Source organism: Branchiostoma belcheri, unplaced genomic scaffold (genome assembly GCF_001625305.1).
Source record: "Branchiostoma belcheri isolate BF01 breed outbred unplaced genomic scaffold, Haploidv18h27 scaffold81, whole genome shotgun sequence".
NCBI lineage: Eukaryota > Metazoa > Chordata > Leptocardii > Amphioxiformes > Branchiostomatidae > Branchiostoma > Branchiostoma belcheri.
The window spans coordinates 81,521-104,219 of NW_017804476.1; the positions used below are offsets into that span (position 1 = coordinate 81,521).

The 22,699-nt window shown below is 38.4% G+C and overlaps 2 protein-coding genes across 2 annotated transcripts; both read right to left on the reverse strand.

Annotated features, from left to right (window-relative positions):
• Positions 1 to 4,847: 4,847 nt before the first annotated feature.
• On the reverse strand, positions 4,848 to 14,898 carry LOC109486587. The gene is made up of 8 exons (XM_019790441.1): positions 14,159 to 14,898; positions 12,111 to 12,235; positions 11,432 to 11,595; positions 8,560 to 8,716; positions 7,960 to 8,146; positions 7,520 to 7,748; positions 7,146 to 7,342; positions 4,848 to 6,993 (listed from the first exon to the last, which is right to left on the reverse strand). Exons 1-8 carry the CDS (start codon positions 14,477 to 14,479, stop codon positions 6,733 to 6,735), a joined length of 1,641 nt encoding a protein of 546 aa, XP_019646000.1. The 5' UTR covers positions 14,480 to 14,898; the 3' UTR covers positions 4,848 to 6,732.
• A 439-nt stretch (positions 14,899 to 15,337) lies between these two features.
• On the reverse strand, positions 15,338 to 22,355 carry LOC109486586 (CMP-N-acetylneuraminate-beta-1,4-galactoside alpha-2,3-sialyltransferase-like). The gene is made up of 11 exons (XM_019790440.1): positions 22,272 to 22,355; positions 21,538 to 21,980; positions 21,187 to 21,217; positions 20,828 to 20,860; positions 20,337 to 20,402; positions 19,891 to 19,997; positions 19,489 to 19,549; positions 18,688 to 18,786; positions 18,124 to 18,295; positions 17,472 to 17,594; positions 15,338 to 16,821 (listed from the first exon to the last, which is right to left on the reverse strand). Exons 2-11 carry the CDS (start codon positions 21,689 to 21,691, stop codon positions 16,567 to 16,569), a joined length of 1,101 nt encoding a protein of 366 aa, XP_019645999.1. The 5' UTR covers positions 21,692 to 21,980; positions 22,272 to 22,355; the 3' UTR covers positions 15,338 to 16,566.
• Between the last annotated feature and the right edge of the window lie 344 nt (positions 22,356 to 22,699).

Below are 22,699 nucleotides of genomic sequence, written 5' to 3' on the forward strand. Positions count from 1 at the left end.
TTTCTAAAAGTTGCACATTGTGTCATTGTGTTGCACTGTTATTGGCTCCCTTTTCAAATTTATTAGAATCAGAAGAAGTTTGGTTGGAGTGGCCTTAGTACATACACCTCACAGATACAGTGTAGCTGTCCTGGTAGCGTATTCAGGCATTCAAAGTCTCACAACTTAGGAAAGTGCCCAGATTATAATATGGGGGAGGGGGGCATTCACAGTGCATTATGGTCACAACGTTCAACACTGACAAAAAAAAATGTTCGGTATCCAATGTTATCCGTGGAGGCTAAAATTGTATCAACTCATAGCAGCAAACAATATAAGATATTTTGTCCTAACCTTTCCATTCAACAGGGATTTATGAGTACAAGAAATTTATTTGAAAGAAGTTCAGTTGAGATTACCACCTTGTCACCTGGATACATTACACCACAATGCAAAATACCATGATAGTGCCTGAACATGTACATGGACAACAGTGCAATGATGTAATCTTGAAAGGTGGACAAGATTTAAGTTCTTCAATATTGTTCTTCACATGCATACAGAGTGAACAATCATGGGAAGTGTATATGTTCACTTGGGGAAGTGTACTAGTACTTTTGCCAAGAGGTCAAGCCTAATAATGGAGAGAATTGTCATTGAACAGCTCTGAATCAATCAACACTTTATCCAATCAAACTCAAAACCATTATGGCTGGATCTGTGCTGAATCGAAGGGTTACACAACCTAGCAGTTTAGACAAACTCTCACATACACAACTTTGAGACCAGCATTTTTCTAAGGCACTACATGTACTTGAACATTATAGCTCTTGTACTGTGATTCTATGATTATTTCCTGTAGAATTGCTATAATGTTTTGCTTGGGGGTTTGTAAAAGATATTTTTGGATTATTAAAAAATTGTATGCTCGAGCTAAATTTCAAAACCTTAGACAAATGTTGGCCCTTTCATCAGATTGGCTTGGAGTGACAATAAGAATTTTACATGTTGGAGGAGAGTGAAAATTCGATGAAGACATGGGTTTTGGAGAAGATGGCAACCGGGCAGACCAAGGATCAAGATATTCAAGGAACTTACTAACTTACAATACATGTAGGAGTAGGAAAATCTTATAGTATGTGTATCAAATTTAAAATCTTTCATTCCAATTATAACATTGTTGAAATGAATGGGAAAGAAGTTTAAAATAATGTTCGACCATGTTCAGTATAATCATCTTAATGTTATAAATCTGTTGGCTAATTTATGACATACATGTATGTTACAAGTGTTCCATTTTATTAGCCACACTTTCTTAATGCACATTGAAGTTATTTCTGTGTTACAAATTGTCAAAATGTTGTTGTATACATTGTGTGAACAGTTTGGTGCATGATTGTATGCAAATTTGAAAATACAGAATGTATCTGAACATTGTATATATTGAAAACAGAAATGTTATAAGAATATTATGATATTCCTAACGATATATCTTGCACTATGTGCATAGCGTCGACAACCGCTGCCACAAATTGTGGGCCAAAGTTTGAAGTCACTAAGATGACTTATTGTTTAGTACTGAGTATCTCAGTCTCAATTGTAACCAGTTGCAATGACAAATTGTGCATGATGAACTTCTGTTAAAAATATAGCTGTATCAATTTATATATGATATCACAGTGACTCGAATTATTACACTGAAGTGACAAGTTTCATATGAATGAAACTGTTTATAGCTGATATTTGAAATGTAACTGCAAAATTGTTTACTTTACTACAGTACTATAGATATACTACAGTATAGATATACTACTATAGATATTATAGATATAGGTAATAGCAAGAGTGCAAAGATTGTAACAGTTACCATGATGGTTGATGTAGTAATTAGTAGTAGTCGTAGGATTGAGATATAAACAAGAAATTAAAACTGAGAAAAGACCAGCAGATCAGAAAGGTTGGCTGCACTAACATCATATTTTATTTCTTTCCAGGGATACCAGTAACCATGACAAGACATATGTTGCATTCATAATCATATAGTATTTGTAATGTTGAATTGTTCAGGAACTGGGAATCTGGCAACCCCATTTTTACCATTCTGATGTTTGCATTTGATTTTTGACACATATTGTGATTAAAATTAAAGAGATATGTGAATTTTTCTGTTCAAACCAGAATATACCCACAAGTTGGGAATTTCCACCCTTGCTTCCTGAGCACCTTCCTAAATGACATCCCAAATTTCCTTTTAGCAGGACGGTCATCAGAGGAACATGCAACATTCTTCTGATCTTCCTACAAGTTACTCTTCCAGAGTTCCTTATCAAAAGTCGCCTTGATTTTGTAGCAGTAACTACTAACTTGCATATTCTTTCCACTAATGTAGGGGAAAAGCATGATATTGACATTCTGTGGAAGGAAATGTGATTCAAGATTGAGGTTCTCAGTGGAAGAGATAGGACTAGACTATAAGTGTGCTGACAAATTTGTGCCCTTTCTTTGTTTCAGGATGTTTCTAAACGTATCAGATGGATGACATGGATGCTGAATGGTAGCCTAAGGGTAGATACTATAATATTCTTTGATTCTCTTCAGTTCCGTTAGGTTTCAGGATCTACAATAATCTGATGCGGTTTCTGGTCTGCTGGTCTCAATGCTAAACTTAGCTGCGCACTGTAGTACTAGTTATTTGACATATTGCAATTGTAGCAAATGCTGTCTAGTATACAATCATGTAATGGTATTATTGTACTGTACGTAATGTAGGCTTTTATAGCTCAGTTACTGTGTGCAAACAGTGATAACTTGTTAGCACACAAGAATCCTGTTTCTCATTCATTTTTCTTCCTGAAATTCTTACATTAAAGCACTGCAGTATATGTAAAAGACTGGCCATGTGGATTCATCTACTAGGCATGCTAGTGAGTTAAATGGTTGCAGTCACAGAAACAAAGGGAATAACATTACATGTAGACTCACTGAGGAAGAATTGTGAATCTGTCATTGACATGTTTTGGGTTTTATGACAGATGTTGACAATAATAAATGAACTTGTGAAGTGCAAAGCTGTGTTGATGTATTTTCTAGTAGCACTAGATGATTCCTGACAGAAAAATACTAGCAAGGAAGAGTTTCATAATATAATATTACTAATGAACAACAGACACTTTATCAGTCAGGTAACACCTTCAAGTTGTTTATTCTTCTGATTCAAAGAAAAACACTGACATGAAGAGTACATCACTAGAAATGTACCACAACAATCTTGGTTACTAAGAATGCTTCAAACAAGCGATGTGACCAAAAAACCATCACAACAGCAATGGACATACATTGTATGTAGCACGTCGGCAGAACGTACTGCGCCTGCGTGAAACCCTGATTTTTCAAAGATTTCGTTGGATGTTTGGTCAATGTTGCATCAGAATTCTGCCCGTTGCCGACGGTATCTGTTCTGAGATAACATTTGGAAACTACGGACGGAGTGTTAACCTTATTTGCACAAATACAACCTTATATGAGACGTTCTGTTGAAGTGCTATGCACAATACGGGTTTTGCGCAGGTGCAGTACGTTCTGACGACGTGCTAACATATGTCATTGTTATAATCATGGAACAATTTATCAAAATTTTATACTAAGAGTTCACAAAAGCAGTCTATGAAAATGAACTGTAACACACTCATCAATCTTTTAACAATACCAAATTTCTACCTACATGGATATAAGAAAGACTAGTACATTGTAGGTGGGTACAGCAGGGAACATTGATATACAAGAAATAGAATCAATTCCTAAATGTTATTACCAACACCACCCTCTTCATGGGTACTGTTGTTGTAATCCAAGAAGCAGCGATGTGTGCTTATATTGCACAATAAGTAAGGCTCTCTTGACCTTGACTTATAAAGGTCGGCACACCCCCACTTAACTGACTACAACAACCGAACCCAGAGGCATAAAATGACATCAACTTCTATCAGCACCAGTAGTATTGCACATAAGTAAAGCCTTCTAGGCCTTGACTTACATATCATCAGATTTCTCTAACCAATCACAACATGTGTTTTAACTGTCTCAGTAAGTAAAGCTCTTGACTAAGATACATAATCTCTCTAATCTTGACTAAGAAGATACATAATATGCAAATATATACATTTTTTCTCATGAAAAACTACAATCTGATTCTCTTGCTGAATTGTGACTGAAAACAATTGAATGTATTTCCAGTGACAATTAGCCTACAGAATAAGTTGTAGCTTGAACAAGGCCTTCTAGAACTTGACTTTTAGGCATAAGCCTCTTCATTCATGTTACAGGACAAACAACATTATAGTATTTTCTCAACATTACTGCATAGAAAGTAAGGCCTTAGCCCTGACAATCATGATTGCTTCAGAAATATTTCAGTCTGATATTGCAGTTACATAAAGCCTTCAAAGAAAGCTACAAGTACAAGTAAGACACTCTTGGCCCTGACTCATAACTCTTGGAATCTCTACAAAGAAACAACCTTTCAGCATAAACAATAGTACATACTGCACCAAAAGTAAAGCTTTCTAACCCTTGACTTGCTCAAGGAAAAGTTAATCACATTATACCCACACTCTTAATCAAAGTATTTCAACATTCTTGAGGACTTGTGCAGGTAATTAACGAAAGGCCGAAGCTAAATCTCATTTACCAGTTTGTAATGTTGAGTATTTGCCAACAGGAATTTCATCAGTGGCAAGCTAAGACCTGTGCATAGCAGTCTCTAACCATAGCAAATCACATGCAATGAGATCAAACAGATCAAGACTGTAGAATGCAGGCTAGCCTCCTTTTCAGGCGTTCCGGGATTGTTGTTTTTTTTGTGGGGGGGGGTGGAGATTTTCTGATCAGACGTAAATCGCACGGAACACAAGCTCTGGCTGGTAACCAACCCTACATAGCCATCCAAAGAAAACGACCGATCCTGGAACGCCTGAAAAGGAGGCTAAACGCAGGCCAAGAAATGTTAAATGTAAATATGTAAAATGCACTGTCCTCAGAAGCAAATTATCAGACAAGTGCTGTTGATCATAACATCATAACAAAGTGTAGGTATGTCTATTATGTATTATGTTCTGACACTTCAAAAGGAATTTCTGTAATCTTATACTATTGATGGTACTATGTACTACCAACAATACATGACTTTTGAGTTAATTTACAAATTCTCTTCTGTGTCTAATAATCTTGAAAACACCACAGGAAGATCCCAGTTGGAGTACAAATAAAGCACTGAAAGTAAGGCCACCTCAGCCCTGACTTCCATAGGAAGTAAGTAAAATATTCCAGAGTTTTTCAAACTACAGAAAGTTTTCACTAATATCCAACACATCACAAAGACCAGCACACACACTGGGAGTTAAAATACTGCAATAAGTAAGGCCTTTTAGGCCCTGACTTACAAAAATATTGCCTTTTCTCTTGGATACACAAAAACATTTTCATTCACAATATAATCACTGCATATAAAAGTAAGGCCACCTTAGCCCTGACTTCTATAAAAACCCTGTATATGCCAGACAGCCCTAAACCCAAATATAAATTGTTACCAGAACAATAAGTAAAGCCTTCTTGGCCTTGACTTATAAAAATATATTATTCTGCATAGAAAGTAAGGCCTTCTTGGCCATGACTTATCTGAAAAATGTTATGGTGATCCCATAATTATTGTGAATGACAGATATTTGGTCAGTTCTGATATTGTTCTATGAGTAACAGACTGGAAAAGAATGCACCTGTGTTTAAAAAAACAGTACAAAGAATCTACATGTAAAAGAAAAACAGGATATAGAAGCATTCAACCATGTCAAATCTCACTCTTGAATACACAAATGTATTATCTAACATGACTGAACATAAATAAAACTCCTGGGATAACTTATTATTAATGGCACTGATAACACCAACAACACAGGTTTGAAGTACTACAATAAGTAAGGCCCTCTTAGCCCTGACTTATATAAAAATATAATTTCTTTCACAAATGTACAGTAAAACAGCATCTCTACATTCGATATACTTTTTACAAGTAAAGCCTTCTTGGCTTTGACTGATAAAAATATATACAATTTTTAGACCACGGCACTAACATAAACTGATTATGACAGTTGCAATTCCCTGATTTTTAAAAAAATGTAGCAATGTTTACAAAGAAACAAAAGAAATGATAAAGCAAGGTCACAACAAAAATTTGATATTTAAATAGACTAGCTATAGGAACAATGGGTCACAAAGATTGTAAGACATAGTCTATCCCTTTCCCAAATCCTTGACAATTTCAAGGCAGTGAAAACAGACATCTGGATACAATCCGTACGAGTTTGTTAGATGATATAGCAGCATAAGTAAGGCTTTCTTAGCCCTGACTTAATCTTACACAGGATTCTAGCAGCAAGTCGAGAAGTGAAGAAGCAACAATTTGCTCCAAGATGTTTTGTTACACTAAGAGATTTATCCAAGATTCAATAATATCTGTACGACTGAGGAACTATTATAACAATATCACACATGTATGACCTTAGGGTAAGGGATAGATGGACAAATGCTATTATAATATTGAATCTGGCAGTGCTTGAAGCTTAAAATACCATTGGTCCTTTTGACTATGTGACCTGCATGGAAGCAGAAGGGAATCCTAACACAGCATATTTCTTAAGCTGTTACACATTCCTACTTCTTGGGCATCTTGCTTTAATTTGTTCACTGCTAAGGATCATATTATATCAAGTAAGAGCACAGAGTAGATGTGAGGTACGCAAACAGGCACCAGAACAGGGTTATGCCCTTTGGGTCCAGCTTGTATGTTGATGTTGCAGTAGAGTGGGCAGCACCCTGCAGCTGTGGGGAGGGGGGCGTTGTTGTGTTTCCCTCAGTGGTATGGAGGGTAAAGCTGCTATGATCAGACAGGCCGTACACAGACACATACACAGTTGTGAGGGCGTCCTGACTACTGTCTGGTTCCGAAGGGAAGAAGACATCCTGAAATGGAAACAAGAAGTTTTAAAATGTGATCTTTCCAAAACTCTTTCTGTTAATGTTTTCTGTAAACTACAGGAATTCAAATTAGCTAAAAAATATGCATTTAACCAAAAATTCTACATCTTTAAAATGAGTATTAAATAGTTTCTTACCCCTGATGTCAGTGTAAAGTTGTGGATAGCTCCATTAGGAGTTGTCACCAAAGATGAACCATATATGGCCACCTGACCTCTGTTCAAGGTCAGTTTGAAGGTCATCCCAGCATGAGGGACAACGAAGGACAAGTGACGGACAGCATCCTTGTCAAGGTCAGCAGTAACAGGAGTCCCAACAGGAACAGCGGCCACAGCTGTCAAGAAAGACAACTTTTCATCAACTTCTAAAAGTAACTTCTGAAGAAACTGAGTCTGTACTGTTTTCTTGAGACAAAAGTGGATCCAAATAAAGTCAAAGTCCTATTACCATCATCAAAAGACTTATTATCACATTTAATATTTAAAACTTTCATACACATCATCTTACTTACCCCTACAGAGAGACTTCTCCATGTCTGTCACAATCTCCTCAAGGTCACGGAACCTTCTGACCCTGAAAACCTTCCCAGCAGGCCCTGCCATGGTGTCCAGCTCCTCCTGATCCACGTCGTTTGTCACCCCGACGGGAAACACGGTGACGCCCAACTCCCGCGCTCGCTGAGACCACACCGTCACGTCATGGTAGTCACCGGACTGTCCATCAGTTAGCAGTATACTCACCTACATGTATCAGCAAAAAGATAAAATAGAGCATGTTTAAAGTTTCGATCCAACACAAAGAAGTTCTCTCACCTTAGTCACCTAGAGCTTTCGACAAGTCACTCTGGTCTTCCTCAGTTGGGCAAGATGACTTATATGTATTTATGTTATTTTGAATTTGTAAATCTTAAAAAATCACACAACATTACAAGATGCTACTACATGTACTAACCTTGGGAACACCTTTGGCAACTTCTCGTGCTCCATTCTCCACAGTAAAGCTGTGTGTTGTGATGTACTGTAGGGCTTCGCCCGTGTGTGTGAACAGGCCTTTATCATACTCTATATCCTCCACGGCCTCAATAAGGGGGGCTGCACTCGTGTGATCCTTCAGTTCTATCTCCAGATTCACTGAAAAACTACAGAAAAATATACAGTCTGGTCAGAAAAGTTTGTTTGTGAAACATAATGTATTTCAAGTTTATATGGTTACCTGTAAATAAGTCGGGCAAGGTTAACCAACGAGAAGCCTCCATTTCCCATCGGTTATCAGGCTGTAACATCATAAGTGGTGAATAATGAAAGAATGGTCGGTTATAAGAATAACCTCATAAACCACCTTGTTTGCTACACTCGCTCGGTGGTTTATTCGGTGGTTATCGCACATGACCAGGGATTATCTCACCATATACACCTCGGGGCAGGGCATTAACCCTAATTATTATCTTCTCTAAATTCTTCCGACTTGTTTCAGAAATATTCAACATGATTGATTAAAATGCCAACTTCCTTTTCCATCCTAGTAATGTTGAGGTTCTGAGTTAGAACTGACCTGTACTGTATGACTCCCACCCTGGTTAGCTCAGGTCCTATGGTGAAAGACTGTATGATGGTGTTCACAAAGTCCTTAGACAGTTGGAAGTTTTCCCCACCCACACTGGCTGAACCATCTAACACAAACACCAGGTCCAGCCCTGTCGCATTGCAACCTGAAGTAAAACAAAAAGAGTTGTGGTAACCCAGAGGGAAATAATATATAGGTACAAACAGGGAAAATTGGCTTTAATAATATTTATCCTTGCAAAAGTGGTACTCTGTGCTGCATTAATGCTCAAAGTTTAATACTGGGTTGAGGCAACATTGATGCCAACTGTCATGATAATTTTCTTGTTACAACAACAATTAAATTCACTAAGGAACATTTTAGAATACATGGGGAGGAAACAATCTGCATTTGCCTGCAAATGTTGACTCTTTAGTTCAATACTTACTTAAAAAAAGTGTCCTTTAATCAAATTAATGGTGTTCTGGGATGTAGGCACAGGTGTTTCTTTGTGTATCTAAATATGTAAGTCACAATTTTTAGATAATGCCAAGGACATTAATCTCATGTTCACAAATCTACATTTGTATATTAAGCTTCTTCCTATTTACATAAGATACAGAATCTATAATTAAGCTTCTTCCTATTTACATAAGACTTAAGGTACAGAATTATGCCACACAAAGGACATTCCACTTGTAAAACGTCCTTGGCATTATGAAGTACTGTAACAGTAAAGGCAAGAAGCCAAGGAGAAGTGTTTTGAGTCTCCACACAGTAAAAATGCATGTGCCATGTTATCTAGTTATGGTGTCCATGGAAACTTGTCTCCTAGGAAACCCAGGCTGCAGGTTAGACAGATGTGGAAGTTCTCACCAACCAGTCTCCAGCTGTAGTTTCCATTAATGTCAGGAATTTGGCTTTTAGCTACGATTTTTTGATTGGGTGTCCAGTTTTTTTAATTGTATGCTATGCGCTGCAAAGCCGCACAGAAATCGACGCTAGCTTTTTAGGGAGGCTTTTTGGAAATCTGTAATGATCTCAAACACAACTTCCTGCATTTTGAGGTTCACATCTTGAGGAATCTTGCAGACAAGTTTTTTTCCTTCATGACAACATCATTTTTGTATTTATAGTAAGGCTGAAGGGGGGCATGTGTGCATGGCGGGGTTTGGGAGTGAAAAAAATAGGGTGTCTTTAGAGTGTCCCCAAAAAGTAGAGAGTCCAATTTCTTGTTATTTTCAGTACAGGGAATTCAAAGGACTGCCAGACACCCCCATAGCCAACAAGCTGCCAAGAATTTGGCTTTGAAGTTTGAGTACTATCCCAGCAGTTAGTGAATGCTTTAGAGTATCAGAACATTTTTGTTATTTATAGTAAATTATACATATACTACTTTCCATTCTAATATCTACCTTAAACATTCCATTAGCCTACTGTAGTAAGTCCTTGAGACAGTAAGTTATAGGTAAGTGATACATAGTTCACAGGAAAGGACATCGGAGATTCAAACTTTACAGACAAACATTGGGGAGCTAAATATACAAAGTCATATGCATGTTTACACATATCATCACATCGATCTCCGGCTCCGGCAAAACCCAGCCCTTTTTCTAAACATTCATCTTTAAACAAAATTTGTTAATGGTAGATTAGATCCTTATATTATTGCAATACATTTGTATATGTAATTTCAATATGTTGTTGGTACTGTGGTCATCAGCGAAATGTGTAGGGAATATAAACTACAGTTGGATAATTTCATCAGGTTGGTAAACGACTGAATAGCAAAATTCTTTTTGTCAAAACCATTTATTTTTCACTAGCCAACGTTTCGATGACTGTCTGTCATCTTCATCAGGGCAATTCTGACTGGTTTACTGTGCACTGACACTAGTGCACTGGTTGTGATAAAAAGAATTTTGCTTTACAGTTGGAACAGTTTTAAACTTCATGGCAATAAGCCAAACCTCTAGGTTCAAAAATAAAAGCCATGTTACGTGCTGTAGGACATGTCAGCCAGTCTTCATTACATCTTCAAAGTACCGAACCCCAAAACAGAAATAACTGTCAATCAGTCCACAGACCTTGACTGTGAACTTCATGTGTATCTGACCCTTGCAAGACTGGAAAAATTGAACAGCAAACTGTGAAACCCAGAGGGTTAGAAATAGCTGTCAGTCAGTATCAAATAACGATATTGAACTTTACCATGTACATGTATGCCTTGCGCTCCCAAGAACGGGAAATATGAGCAATTCAGATTTCAAAATGTTGAAAGCCAAGATAGATACATGTATAGCTGTCCGTCAGCAATTATGCTTCATCATTGAACAAATTTCTACTAGTAGCCCTCAGAAGACTAGATAAAAAGGGCATCAAAGTGTCAAAAGGTTAGAAACAGCTGTCAGTCAGTCTTTAGATCCTGATATTGCACTTTATCTACATGTATGTCTCACACTTACAAGATGGGGAAATCTATCAATCTAGAATCTATTTCAAACATTGTTGTTTTAGTAAAACTTTAACACATTTTCTGCTATAATAAGTATAAGCCTACCTGGCCCCTGGGTTCTTAATGACATTTGGGGAGTAAAAGATCAACATCATTGCGCCGCAAAAACGTGTTGAAAGTTGCAGAAGATACCCGAATGAAAACTGTTGTTTGTTTACATTCTTTTTAGGAGCCTCCTAAAAATACAGCAGGCCTGGCGCAACTTACTTATTCTCGTGCTGCGCTGAGTCACTGGAAAAACGAAATAGCGATGTTGAAAGTTATTGAAAATGACAATCCTGATCAGAAAATTTCAATTATTTATATTTACAGTTTTGGCGCAAAAATCTTACATAGTATCCCTTTAACTTCTAAGCCCTTGCTGACCTGTTACTTCCTGGGCTGCTATGACGTAGTGGTTAGGACTCTTGTCCAGCGCACTGTTACAGTAGTTCTTCCAGAAGGCAGCCTGTGCAGGGATACTGGGCGGGATCTCGTCTTCAACCGTCAGGATTCTCAGACCTGCCACCAGGGACGAGTACAGCGGTTTCCTGCAGATGGAATCAAATTTTTTGTGTGATTAACCATTGTCATAGCAACAAAATTCATAATTGCAGTAAAACATAGTCTTTAGCTGATGCACAGGGCACAAATATTTTTGTAGGTTTATGTGTGTGCTGTGTTAGCTTCTTCTTCGTGTCCGAAGATCTAAAATCATTGTTATACTTTTATAGTACTTTTCTTTCGAAATGAAAGAAAATTAGTTTTTGATGACATTCTACCTGGCAAAAACAGCTGTTTCAGACTCCCGCAATACTAGTATTTTATCTTGTAATATATTTTCTGCACCCAATTTTTTAGGTTGTGTAATGTTATATGTTCTGCACGACAAGCTTCTAATCTCGATTCAGGTCATTTGGCACTCGGGCACCTCGGCTGGCCACTTGAAACTTGCCAGTCAATGGAAAAGGCAGCCGTGCTGTTTTAAGAAACTTGTGGCGTAGAGAAAACCTGGCCTGAATAGTGAATGCAGTGACTAAGTTTAACAGAAGCAAGCCTTCTTTACCTAAGGTCTTTCCAACGTAGATCTTCCCTGTGGATACCAAACTTGGCCGCGATACTGTTCCATATAGGCCGGAGGTGTGGGTAGGTTCTAGTATCCAAGGTCTGCCTGAAATCACTAGAGTCAACCTGCAACAAAAACATACCTACCGATGACTTGCAAAGTTAAGTCAACCGTAGCACCATGTTTTTAAGTTGATGTTTGTTCCAGTTGTTGGTTATTTGGGAGCGGCCATTGGAGTCAACTGAACCTTAAGTTGACTTTAGGACTGGTATTTTCCATTTTGTGCAGTTAAACATATACTGTATTACTACTAAGGCAGTAAGTAACTAAGTACGTTAGTAAGTACTTCAAGGGAACTAATTACTCCGTGAAGGAGGTCAGGACCTCCGGACGGAGTGTTGTAATCGGCTGATTTTTCATGTTCGCAGTCAAAACACTGGGTTCTCTTTGTGTAATCGGCACGCAATTTTATACGCCGTCTGCGGGCATGCCCGTGTTGATGCACGAATGTGTATTTTTGCCGTTGCTGCTTTCGCGGTCAATGTAATATCGCAGACGCACCCCTACAATTACGAGGCGAATTAGAATGGTCCAGAAAAACGCGTTGTTTGGAATAGCAGTGGGGTTCAAAAAAGTTCATGCAGATACGGGGTGGTTTTTATAAGTGGTTCCAGATGTTTTTGCCCATGGTTAAGAGATGCCAAGTTTTTTGGAAGATGTTCGCAGCCAAAACGCATTCTTCCGTACGTCGCATTTCTGTGTAATTTCGCATGTGGTGTTGCATTATGTCCGGGATGATGCACGTCTTTTTATTTTTACCGTAGCTGTTTTGATATTGGAGTAAATGCTTATTTTCGAAACATCCCCATTTCTTTGAAATGGTTTCGTCCGTTTATGCAACTGTTACTGCGCTAATGACGACCAGTCGCGCTGTCCTGATACACCGCGAATGTGCGAGTGTTCCCTGTAGACAGTCCCGGGAGTCATTTTTTTCGCACATTCCAGGAGCCAAACCAAAATACGTTCATGAACCGAGTCCAAAAAACCGAAACGTGAAAATCGGATGATCGGACCTGATGTACATTTCTCTTTCTATAGATTGTACACACAATACACACATCTTTAGATAATCTGGCCATGGCAGGTTAAAAAAAAAGTAACCCTGAATCATACTAGATTAGCGTAAATGCATGTTAATGCGTTCAAAACAAGAAAAAATTGTTTCCGGGTATTAATCTCTTGAATCACGGCGCTGAATATTGACGCAAAAATATTTCGGGCATCGCGCGCCCTTCCCGCGTCACGTGTAGGCATCTCGCATCTCTGATTGGTTGTTGCGTCTTAAGATGACTGAGCCGACGCGCGTTTAAACAATTTTTCTTTGTTCGATTTATCACACTTCACAGAGAATTGTCGCCAATGGCTACTTCTTTTTGTTGCAATATATAATACTTCACGGAGAATTGTCGCCTATGGCTTCTTGTTTGAATTTACCATCAGTGCATAAGGTAAAATGCATTGGTAACTACCACTGGTGACTGTGAATAAACCTTACGTCTAATTCCAAATCTAAATCCTACTAGGGACTATTCTATGGAAGAAGTATTTTTCCATACATATAAAAAATTAACGTTATAGATGATACTAATAAACAGAGAATGTTATGAAAATGGTAATGATGTACCCCATGAGGACATTTTCCCACGGCCACTGGAATGGATGTAGTGATCGATGGCAGAGTGGAATTTTTATGGCAAATATGGCCAAATATTAAACATTACTGTGCGATGGCCATCAATTTAGAGCCAAAGAAATATCATGTAAGTGATCATCTTACCAAAAATACAATAGAACTGTACTAACTGATGTAACGTTATATAATTTGCTAAATTAATAATAATTGATTTTCTCTTTTACATCTGGTGACCACAGGTAGCTGCGGTTTAGTGGTCATAAATCACAAGCAGAAAATCATAATTATTCAGGGTATTACTGTAATCAACTAAAACGTTATTGATGTTATCACTGATGTCCTATCGAGTGCTGACCTGCCATATGCCCCCGTCATACCCGGGACGATAGGTCCTCTCCTCCCGCCCGTCTTCGGTCGCTGCCCGGGCCATCCGCCGTAACATCGGAGACAACAGCCGGTGGGAATCAAACACTTTGGAGTCGTGAATCTTCGCCATGCAGGCCACCACCACAGGGGTACCCCGTGCTTCGGCTTCCAGGGTCAGGTCTACGGGGCGTCCCGGGACAAGCCCTCGGGGAGGAGTGCGGGCCTGCCCGCCCACCGCAGCGGACAGGATCCCCTTGTAACACAGCACGAACATGGTGAAAAGCATGAGGATCCACGGGAAAGGACACATCTTGGCAGCGGTGAGGATCTCTTGCGTGTCTGTACAGTCATGAGAGAGTTTCTGGGCTGGCGTGACAAGAGTGGTTCGACAAGAGATAGATCAGCACATGGGAGGATCGAACAGGGTGCTAGCGCTCTCACAGTGACCCTTTGCCCTTCCCGATCGCCTGCCTTCTCCAACCCGTTCGGATACTTGAGTCAACCGATCTTTCCGCGAACAAAGGAAGGAATGACAAACTATCGTGACTACGTGACGGCCTGACTCCTAGCGAGTTGGAGAGGAATGTGGGCCGAGGCGAACTGTTGACACTTCTTTACACTTTACCGCATGTCGCTTTTCTTTGACCCTAGCTTTCTATTCCCAGAATCACTTGCGTGAGATGAATTCTTCTTCAAGCAGATGTGGTGGGGTAAATCGCACCGCACCAAATGCGTACAAAAATGGAGACATCACTTGACTACACATTTATTTGAGAGTAAGAAACAATGTGAAAGTTTTAACTCTTTTAAAAAGGTTCTTTATACATACCGGTATATATTGAATCTCAGTTGAACACAAATGCTCAATTTTTTAACGTTAACATTAGATTGACAAAACAGCAGCACCTAACGTTATACGCAACACAATATTTGTGAAAAATGTAGGATATTTCCCCCAGTCCTTACAAAAATTATTTTTCCTGCAACCCACAACATAAAATTGGATTATTCTACTGTAAGAATAAGTTCTGTTGGTTCCATGCAATAACTTAGATAATCAGTAGGTGGCGCTGTTGCATTACATGAGCTAGTGCTGAGGCATGCAGGGTGGCTAATAAAGTGTCCATAAGAGTCTAGAACATCTCGCTTTAAAGTTACAATCGATATCTCTCTAAACCTCTCTTGTGAATCTAAGCAATAGTCCACACCTTTTGTGATCAACAACTAATGGTAACATTCAATGGTAACATTACTGTAAAATCACAACATTATGTTATTTAACATCATGTAACGTGTAATTCAAACATTCCCCAAAGCAAGAATAAAAAAGCTACCATACGCATCAATGAAAAATGTTGATTCTCTAATAAAACCCTGATAGAAGAACACAACATACATGTACTTCTATTTAAAACTTTGTTTGCTATCTTTCTCTCCATCCACAATCAAATAGAATTGAAACTTTAAAATACTGATAAAAGTAGATCCAGTTTGGATCTTGTGAGAATTTCATCCATTAAATCACGTTTGTATGGCACATTCCTATCTGTTGGCCAGTTCACACTATATATTTCTTCTGAGAAGTAAAATCTAGAAGTATCAAATTCTTTCCAGCAATATATGCTTCCTGCAACAGCTGCCTGATCAATCAAAATATACAGGGATACTTGTTACAGCATTAAAATGGCACTACTTATTTTCTTGCTATACAACGAGTGGTCAATGATCTGACAGTGGCGTCTTGTCATAGACCACATTAAAACACTCACTGTTACTCAGTGTCCAGTCCAATTTTACGTAATTGAATCAAATTTTACGTAGTTAAAACTTAAAATCCTCTGCCAACCGTCTTACCCGACTAGCGACCACTTTTTTGTGGTTGACATTGGGCATTTATAGTAATTCAATCTACAGTCAATTTTAGTACAGATGTTATTGTCTAGCTGGTTTGTTACAAGGAGGTAGCTAGTACTTGTAAGTTGGGGTGGGTACTGGTTCAGCCGGACCGGTTTAAACCGGAACTTCATTCGGGAACCGAGTCGAATAGAAACGAAACGCGATAATTGCATCATCGGACCTGATGTACATTTTTGTAGTACATTGTCTTAAGATAATCTGGACATGGCAAGTAAAGAAAATAACGCTGAATCAAACTAGATTGGCCTAAATCCATGTTTGTCTATTTTTCTGTAACTGTGTTCAGCTTCAATATACAATGTATAACTTGAACATAATATGTAACACACTAGTGAGTCGCCTGTACTCGTGTTTCGCGCTCAAAAATATGATATTGTACTACTGTACAATAATCAGGTCCAGGTTTAGGTCCAGAACTGGACCTGATCCTCTGAACCTGATCCGAAGTTGGACCTGAATTTTCTATACAGTTACCCACCCCTACTCGTATTCGTAACCATGGGTTAAGTCGTTGATGGCTGCTCTTCTAACTAAGTCCTTGATGAACTCTTTCTCTTTTGCAAAGTCATGGATCACAGTGAAGTAGGCAAACAACCCCTCAAATTCCCCTTCTATTGTCTTGTTCTCGAAGTAGTGGTAGGGTTTATCGTGTCGCAGGCCGAACCCTACGATGTCTACCATGTCACAGAAGTGGAAAGCTGCTACGACAGCGATGGTGCCGATGGTTGGGACATTCTGGAGAAGGACACAATGGCAAAGTTGTTAAAAACTACATGTAGGAAGCCAATATTCAGTTGTCATACATGTTGTGGAAAAGGCTGTCTTAGGCCACACCAATTTAATTTGTTGGTTCTCAGATTCATTTTTTTCTGATTTTCAAACAAAAAAAACAACTTTTGGTTCTGAATCAACTCAAAAATGCAAATATTTTGGCCCCAACAGTTGAGGTAAGTCCTTTTCTTCCTAGTTGTTACAGTTTTGCCAGCTATGAATACAGTGGTTTGCTTAAAAGTTCCAAATTCATTGTTTGAATATTAACTAAGAGTTTTGGGTTGACTTAATGGCTCCTATCATAGCATTTGGTTCTATCAGAGAATGCCTAGACCTGATTTTATTCTAATTTTTTTTTTCCCTGTCGCTTCACATTTTTTTCTGAAAAAAATCCAAGAACCAACAAATTAAATTGGTGTGGCCTTACCCCAGTAGATACTTGTCAGGGGCTGATTTTATAATTATATTATCACAGTCTGCTTGAAAATCATATGACAGAAAAATTCTATGATGACCTATAGTTACAACTAATGTGACTGCACCATAACACAAAAGCAGCAATAGTTATCATTCTTATGTGTTCAGATGTCTAGAAGAGAATGTGTTTTGCCTACCATCATTCCAACATGTTCGTATGATGTACTGCGGGCAACTTGGGGGTTTAAGACGCGGATGCGACTTGGTTCAACATTCAAGGTATCCCCTATCTCCTTCCAGAACGTTCCTTCAGGCTTCTCCTATGACAAGGCAACAACAGAAATCAATCAGACCAAGAAAAGATATGAAAACTGCTGAAAATGATAGATTAGAAAGGAGGGCCTGCAAGGGGGGGTCCCGACAACGCTCTATGCTGAATTCGGAAACCTCTCGATTACGCTTTACGATAAATTCCAAGTGCATTACGTAGAATTACGTATTACATAGAGTTAAAACGCTGAATACGCTCTACGCAAAAATATTAGAGCGGTCCGTCTACGCTCTACGTAGAATTAAAACGGCCAATTACGCTCTACGGAAAAGGGCTTGCGGGCCTCCATATTGTATGTTTGGGAATGCATCAACAGCAGCTAGTGACACCTGTGCTGCTGTGCAATGTGAACCAGTCAGAACTGCCCCGAGGAAGGTGACAGACAGTCACTGAAATGTCAGCTGAATAAAAGATTTGGTTGTGTAAAAAGAGTCTCTTTACTCAGTGTCTTACCAACCTGATGAAACTATTCACAGAGGAATAAGGCAGGGTATTTCAAGTTGATGCTAGCATCCCACCTTTTGAATTACTGCTAGCAGCCAGGCCAGGTCGTCAGTCTTGTATGGCACGAGCACGTAATCTGCATCAGAGTCCACGTCTTTCAATGTCGCACTCTCAGGGTAGATGAACCGAAAGGTCGTCTTGGATCCTATGTCCTTCTCATAACCACGGACAGGAGCGGCATTCATTCTGTAGACACAAAATCATGTCTGACATGATGTCTTAACTTGAAGAATTTTCCTACTGAACAAGCAGACATTTTGGTTGCGGGCTATTTATTCTTTTTGAGGCCTTTCTACCATTCCATGTTTCCATGATAGTAGTAGCTGCAATTTTGGAGGAAAATCAAAGAAACTGTGGCTGGTACTACCAGGGAAACATACAGAATCATAGAAGAGATTGAAAAAAGGCGAAAAACGTGTGCCTGAGAAGCTGGTGTGTTACGCTGAAAGGCGGTTAAACTGGCTATAAAGATACAGAAAACAACATGTACTTTTCAAAAATTTTCTAGAAAACAATTGTATGTAACTTCTACAGATGTGGGGTTGATCTAGATGAGTATATCTGTTTTCTCCTCTTACCTCATGACCACGTCATACTTGTCTATCGTTGACCCAAGATTCTGGCCACTGACCAGTCCAGAGCTGCCGACAACAATACATCTGCGACACTTGCCTCCTCTGCACAACAGAAAACATATTAATAATTAATAACTGGTTTTTACCTGACAAACAATACCCGTGCGGTCGCAGCCTTTATACGGCTGAATTGATGCAGGGTATCACATAATAATCAATACAAATCACAACAATCAAACAAAACACATGATACACATATCTGTCGCAAGACCACATTTTAATTTGTTGGTTCACGGATTTGTCAGCCTGATTTTTTTCTGATTTAAAAAAAAAACATTTCAGGCCTTGAATCAACTCCAAAATGCTCATATTTTGGCCCAAACAGTTGAAGGGCCCCTTCTTTTCAGAGTTGTTACAGATTTTCTATCTATCAATGCAGTGGTTTGATTACAAGTTTCAAATTCATTGGTTGAATTACAAACCAGCCTGGTATGTTGACTTCATGGCTCCTATCATAGCATTTGGTTATACCAGTCTATCATAGGATGCTTAGACCTGCAACTGTTGTTTTTTTTTCACCCTGTTGCTTTAGATTTCTTTAAATCTGAGAACCCACAAATCAAATTGTTGTGGCCTTATATGTCTTCTTAAGCCTTAATAGATTTTATCAAGAAGCCCCAGCTATTGTATTGTTTGTACTGTATCATGATCTTTCACAGTTCAGAGTTGTCAACCCAATTGCCTATAATTCAATATTCTAGTCCAAGATAAGAGCCTTTGAATGTTGAGGCTTTTTGTACTTACCCTGACAAAACTGGGTGATCAGAACTAGGCAGCAAATCCAGAAGCTGGTCTACCATCTTACCTGGAAAATACAGAATATACACTGTAACAGACTCTTTCACTTTTCTTCAGGTATGTGTCTAAAATCATGTACGTCCAAAGCAAACAAGAAAAAGGAAAACATGCTTTGCCTGAAAATGGCCCAAACCCCAAAATAAAGCAATTTTACAAGCCTGTATCCATAACGTCTGGGAATACTTGGCCCCTCTACCTTCATGCCAAATTTCATGTTATTTGGCCCAAAAATTAAGAAATTTTGGAGAAGAAGAAACATGAGAGAAAACAATATATTTCAGCCATACCATGGTATGACTGAAATATAATTAGTAAGCTATGAAGAATGAAAGAGCAAAAAGTGCTTACAGTCCTGGTCTGATAAATAAAATGGAAGTTTGTCGTGTCCATCGTCCATCAGTCCCCTCCACTCCCTGAAGCCTTTCTTGACAAACAGTGGTAAGTTGGTGTTAAACCTGTGTAGGGATACAACAATGAAGCAGTATAAGAGAAAACATAACGTTTTTATACTACACGCAAAACAACAGTTTACTACTTAACTTAAATTTCAATTTCAGACAGGTTCCTCACCCACAATATTTTTTTGTTTTGCTTTCCTGAAATTGCATTGGATGTCCTTAAAAAATCACATAGCTATAATACTAGTGTGTCGGACAAGTTTTCCAGTGTCTCACAACATTTCAGCAAGGGCGCTTTTGAAGGTAAGGGTTTCTAAATTATCTTATCCCTAGATTTAGAAATCAAATTGCAAAGAAGACTGAACAAGGGCAACTATATAATAAGGAGTTAGTTACTTTGGGTTGATCTCAGTGACCAAACTCTTGGCATACCCTGGAATACAGGAGTCTCCTTCTGGATACCTGAAAAAGAAGTGACAGAAAAATCTGATAACTCCTGCCCAGGGTAAAGTATTGGCAATGCTATAATGGTATTATTAGAATGTATGAAACAGATACAGCACATGTGTGCATTTCAATGAGACTTGATATTAGAACTTGTTATCATAGAAGGTACATGTAGAAGATATATACCACAAGATGGAGAGACATAAGTACAATTTAACGGTACAAACATAAATGCATTTACTGAATCCAAAACATTACAGTAACTATAGTGGTACATGCCATTGAGTAAATTGATTGGCAATGTACATGTACATATAGTACATGTACATGTATATCATTGTGTGTGACTGTGAGTTGGTACAACCAAAAGCAGTTCACATTGCCAATCAAAGACTAAAAGAAGTACAAGTTCCAAAAAAATTATTCCGTCTCATACTCACTTAATAGGGTGAGAGAATTTTGGTCCAGGTGGTCTGAAAATTCACAGTGCAAGAAAATAAAATCAAAACCATGCGCATCCAAGTTCACAAAGAAAAAAAAAACACAGAAAACATGCAGTCATTTAAAGATGCAGACATTTTGAAGCAGTTGCAAGATAATGAAAGTCACATCAATGATAAAAAATGTGAACATTGAAAGATAGAAAATGTTTGTATGTCCTTTCTGAGATTATGTTATATACGGTCAGTAATATATATGTATTCTGTATTATTCTAATATGTATTGTTTTATGGGTTCATACACCTGAAATATGGAATACATACTATATGATTGAATGAATGAAGAATAACTTACGTACCTTATTCCTATCCTTTTCAAAAACACTTCATCTGTAATTTAAATGACAAATATTTAGATTGCTTAATAACTGAAGGGTGGAATCCACTCAATTCACGCAACATGATTTTTATTTTTTTGCAGGATCTATGAAAGTTTCCCGACAAAAACACCCCTATGCTGGTTGAAAGACAGTAGACGTCCAAATCACAGCATAGGGGGCTCCTATGCTCAAAAGGCCTGAGGCGAGAACACTGCTAGACCCCTGCTGTAGTGCTTAGACAACTGTGTGGCCTACGGAGATGGGCACAAACCTATGCTGCACGTAAAGTGGAAAGAACCTTTCATGCAAGGGAATAAATGAGTACAGTACCTGTATAATTAAGCGATCTGTAATATTCCTGTAGACTGGGGCCTTCTGTTTTATGGATCTTGTAGCTGAGATGTCTGTAGAAGATGTTGATCGTGATGACCCCGGCTCCCAACAGGAACACAAACAGTCGCATGGACAGTTCCATCGTTCTCATGGTGATAATGGCTTTGTTTTACGTCTTTACGTGAACGCGTGTCGTCATGTTGCGAAAAGACAGCTATCATTAGTGAAACAATGAGCACTTTTCAAAGTTGCCCAGATCATTTTGGCTTGTGAAGGTACTGATGTGATGTCTTGTCTATCAAGATCAAGATCAGCAGAGTCCCTCAACAGAGACGGGGGGCGCCACAGACTTTCTGCAACCTATGATCTGGATCACACAGTCAGATTTTTGTATCGGGGCTTCTCACATAGCTGTAAACATCTTCTGTTCTGCACAACCTCTGAAGAATTCAAGAAAAATAACAATCAAATATATTATATAAATAGCTAGGATAAGATCTTAAAATAGCGTTGATCATGATGATCAAAATTCAAGAAGCTATGAAATATCTAGAATACATAATTTTGCTTTGATTTCTTTTATGAAAAATCATGTAACGTTACACATGATTTGATTCATCCTTGGGATTATGATTCATAGAACTAAATCATCATAAAGCATGCTATTACATTTACTTGTTCTTTGTTTCCTAATCGGTAAGATCATCGAAACAAACAAGCAAACATTTTACCTTGGCCTTGGCTGTACAAAAATCTCATTCATCATCAACACATCCACCCAGCCAGCAGCAAATCTGACCTTTCACCTTCATGGCATCCACACGTGAATTAGTTTGTAATCACCACCACAAAATACATCATTAAGTATTATAGGCTATAACATGAATTGATTTAGATATTATATATTCATGAATGTAGATTATGTCCGGAAATAATAGATATTTTTGAATATTTTATTAGAAATTCATTCGATCTGATGCGGTACCCCTTGTCCGATGATGTCACCATGGCGATGTTGCTAGGCCGTCTCACCGCTACTTGTTTATTCCCATTCCGCAGTTTTCCTTCAGAAACGTAAATATCATCCTAAATTCATGTTAGAATATGCTGTGATAAATTTATAGTATCTACAGCATTATTGTTGTTATCTGGTTTTGTT